The sequence below is a fragment of the Solanum lycopersicum genome, chromosome 2 (genome assembly GCF_036512215.1).
Source record: "Solanum lycopersicum chromosome 2, SLM_r2.1".
Classification (NCBI taxonomy): domain Eukaryota; kingdom Viridiplantae; phylum Streptophyta; class Magnoliopsida; order Solanales; family Solanaceae; genus Solanum; species Solanum lycopersicum.
Window position 1 is genome coordinate 33,289,407 of NC_090801.1, and position 3,837 is coordinate 33,293,243.

The 3,837-nt window shown below is 35.1% G+C and overlaps 1 protein-coding gene across 1 annotated transcript; it reads right to left on the reverse strand.

The window, feature by feature from the left end:
- Nucleotides 1–651: 651 nt before the first annotated feature.
- Nucleotides 652–1,107, reverse strand: LOC138341995 (uncharacterized). Its single transcript, XM_069294176.1, has one exon. The coding sequence runs from the start codon at nucleotides 1,105–1,107 to the stop codon at nucleotides 652–654; it is 456 nt and encodes a 151-aa protein (XP_069150277.1).
- Nucleotides 1,108–3,837: the final 2,730 nt, after the last annotated feature.

Consider the following 3,837-nt stretch of genomic DNA (forward strand, 5'->3'; position numbering starts at 1 on the left):
GATGTTAATGAAATTCAATTACAACAAAACTCCTTAACATCATGCACATGCAACATGCTTCTATGACTTTCTATCCCACCTATAAACCACACTCCCCCACTTAGATGGAACTCATATTTTTAAAGAGAAATGCAAGGAATTTCCCTCATCATCATCACCATCCAACTACTCTGCTTTAGGCCGGAGTGCATAGAAATGCCTCGCTGCTTGAACATCAATATTTCAAAGACTTGGAGTACCTTTCTTACCCTTTTTTCCCTAGAAACAATGTCAGGACAATCTCTCACCTTATGTCATTCCTTACCATAACCATAGCAACTTCCAATACCCTTTAAACACTCACCATAATGTCTCTTTCCACAAGTGACACATGTAGGTTTGACATTTTGAGAAGCATCTTCTTTCTCCAATTTCACCTGAACACTCCTAGGTTCTTCTTGAGTTTGAGCCCTTTTCTTAAACCTAGTTTGATCTTGGTCACTAGAACCACTCATTTTCACGTTTCTAGACATCCTCTTAAGTTTAGACTCTTGAATTGATAGGTCATTCACAATGATTCTAGCTAGGGTCATACCAACATTTGACATAGCCTACGGCATTCCTCCCTGACTATATCGGTGACACCATCACAAAATAACTCATTTTATCCCTTCAATTAGACACAAGATATTGGGCATATCTAGATAACATAGAGAACTTGAAAGAGTATTCCTCAACCCTTATATTGCCTTGCTTTAGATTGATAAACTCCTCTACCTTAACTTCCCTCCTCTCACGGGGAATGTATTTACCAAGAAAAGATTCTTTAAATTCTTCCCACTCAATAGGACCCGACTCCACAGGCCTATTGTTGTTCCATTGAGTGTACCACACTAGAGCAACCTCTATCAATTGATATGAATGCAAATCCTCCTTCTCATTAGGTGTAACCCCCATAGCTCTCAACACCTTGTACACTCCGTGTAGTAACTCTTTGGGATCCTCTCCCACCATAGAGACAAGAAAGAGAGGAGTATTCATCCTCAGAAAATCCCTTAACCTAGAGGTCATATTGCTCTCCACAACATTCACCCTAGGCACCATACTCAAATTCACTTGAGTAGTCATGTCTCGGGCTAAAGAAAGCTAAGCCTCTCAAGTATCACTATTACTCTACTACGGAGGAACCACCGGAACATCATTACCTCCTACGACTATAGGTACTTGATCACCTTGAACACTTGGAGAACCTTGAGGAACTTATTGAACTTCCTCAACTTGAGGATTAATCTCCTCTTGCACCTCATTATCCTAAACTTTCCTAGCCGGTGTCCTCCTCGTATTCAACTTCCTTGAAACACAAGGAACACCATGAGAAAAGAGTACTCATAACTTCTACTCTACGGCACGACATAGGAGTAGAAAAGAAGGGAAACTCTATCGTCCTATAACCTCTCGACCATAGCTGTATAACGACTCATACCGATGGTCAAGACTCTACTTGATGTGACTTGATGTGACTTGATGAGACTTCTTGATTCCTAAAACTACTTTCATATCCTATGATCTAATACAAAACTTTTGACATCGTGAAACTACACCATAAAAATTAGGTTCAATCTCGGATTGCAACCGACGAACTTGACCTTTAGGAGGTCTTGTATAAGCCCTTAAATATTATTCATCGCATATACATAACTAAAAGTAGTGTAGAATTAAAAATTTTCACAAAACATTTCATAGTCTTTAAAAACTTCTTTCATATAAAGTCATAGGAAATACTAAGAATCAATCTCATAAAACTTAAGACACTAGAATACTTTTGGGACACGGCCCATACACCATACTAATATAGAAATACTTAATCTATTACAATAGTTTGAAATAGAAGACAAAAGACATTTATATATACCCTCAAGTCAATTGAGGACATACTTCGACTTCACTTGAAAGATTATACGATTAAAGTCTTTCTTCCAAAATGCTCCTCACCTAACAATAACTAAAAAGATAGGTAAAAGCATAGAATAGTAGAACCACATGTACTAAGTATGTCATAATGCATGAAAATAATGAAAAATAGACATTTATTAGAATTAAGCATCTTTTCATTTAGAAATCATATTATAATCATAAGAGAAACATTTACCAACTAAGAAACACATAAGATAATATTAAAATGATTTAACACTTTCTATCATGTAGTCTTCTCACAAAAAGCTATCCTAAGACCCACTTAAGCAACACAAAGAGAAACTCACCCATACAACCTCCCAAAGCATACCTAAATGACCCTCAAGAATACATATAATAAGATACACACTTAGAAAACATCTGAGACATCAACATATAGATAATATGATATTCTTTTACCAAAGGCTATCAAAAGACTAACTTAAGTAAATCAAGAAGATAACGTCCATGATTGACCCTTCAAAACTACCAAAATAATCCTTAAGACTTCCTTATTTTAGATCATGTCCACATAATCAACCAATTTCCTTAACTAGAGTTGTTCTTAAGACTCATATAGGTAAGATATGAAGTGACCATACCCATACCCCCTTCACAACTTAACTAGACAACCCTTAACTACTCTAGATAAGTACTTATTCAATGAACTTATTTTCTTAACATAAGTCATTACATTCATTAGTTCATTAATGAGACATTCAACACATAAATGACATTCAAGTAATGGTCTTGGACTAGACCTAGTAACTCCAACTAACACCTTCAAAAACTATTGCGCAATTTCTATAAAGTGTCCCATACCACCACCTAAACATAATAGAACTTGTCTAATGCTAATAGGTATTCCATATGATAAGAATAGGAAATAACCGACATAGACCATGATACAAATACATGGAATCCAAATTTCTAACCTACTCTGAAGATGGTGTTCTACTTGCCAATGGTAGAACTTAGACACATCCCATGTAGGCACATGGTTAAGAAATATCAAGGGCTTTGTTTGTAATCTAGTCTCATTATTTAATAAGAACTACTTCCCTTACGATACTCACTCGGTGCTAGCTTTTTTTCTCATAGATTAATTTACACTTAAGGTTCATATAAAGTGGTTCCATATGAAGTTCATAACCCAATCACATTTACCCTACAAAAGAAAGGTCCACTAGGGCTACCTCACAATGGCAACAAGATTCTCATCATGACTTATCTAAGGATTAATATGATTCTGTTCAAGACAATTAACCTTAAGTCTTTCATTCCTTTACCTACGACTTCAACATTCATAACCTTACCACTATGTTTAAGGATTCACATTAAGGACCCTCTTAACTTTCTTTAAGGTCTCATATCATTAACGAATTCAACACTAAGAGACTTTAGCATCCTAAGTCATTAAATCACATATTCACATTAATACATACATCAATCAAGGCACACAAGTCAACCAGCACAACACACCACATACTTTACTTTAACTCATAATACATATCATTGTAGAAGCACATATAAATAACCCTTATCATTTTCAAGTCATACTATAAACTATCATATAAACATAAATATAATAATCATAGACTAGATATTCAAGTAGGAATAACATACATCAACCCTAAGACTATACACACAAAACCATAGTCATTGTCTAACATAATCACCTAAATAACATCAATAGAAGAACACATATACTCTCACATTATTTATCATATAGATAGTTATTATCATACTTCACATAATAAACTATAAAAATATCCACATTAGATCAAGTAATTTCTCATCAAGGCCATGATCATTACATTACTTAAAATAACGCCGACAAGGCCACATCAATTGCGAGTAAAGCACATAACACCGCCGCCATGAGTGGACCGTACCAATCAAATT

Excerpts from the sequence above, each read along its gene's own strand:
- LOC138341995 (XM_069294176.1), bottom strand. The coding sequence starts at position 1,107 with ATGACTACTCAAGTGAATTTGAGTATGGTGCCTAGGGTGAATGTTGTG.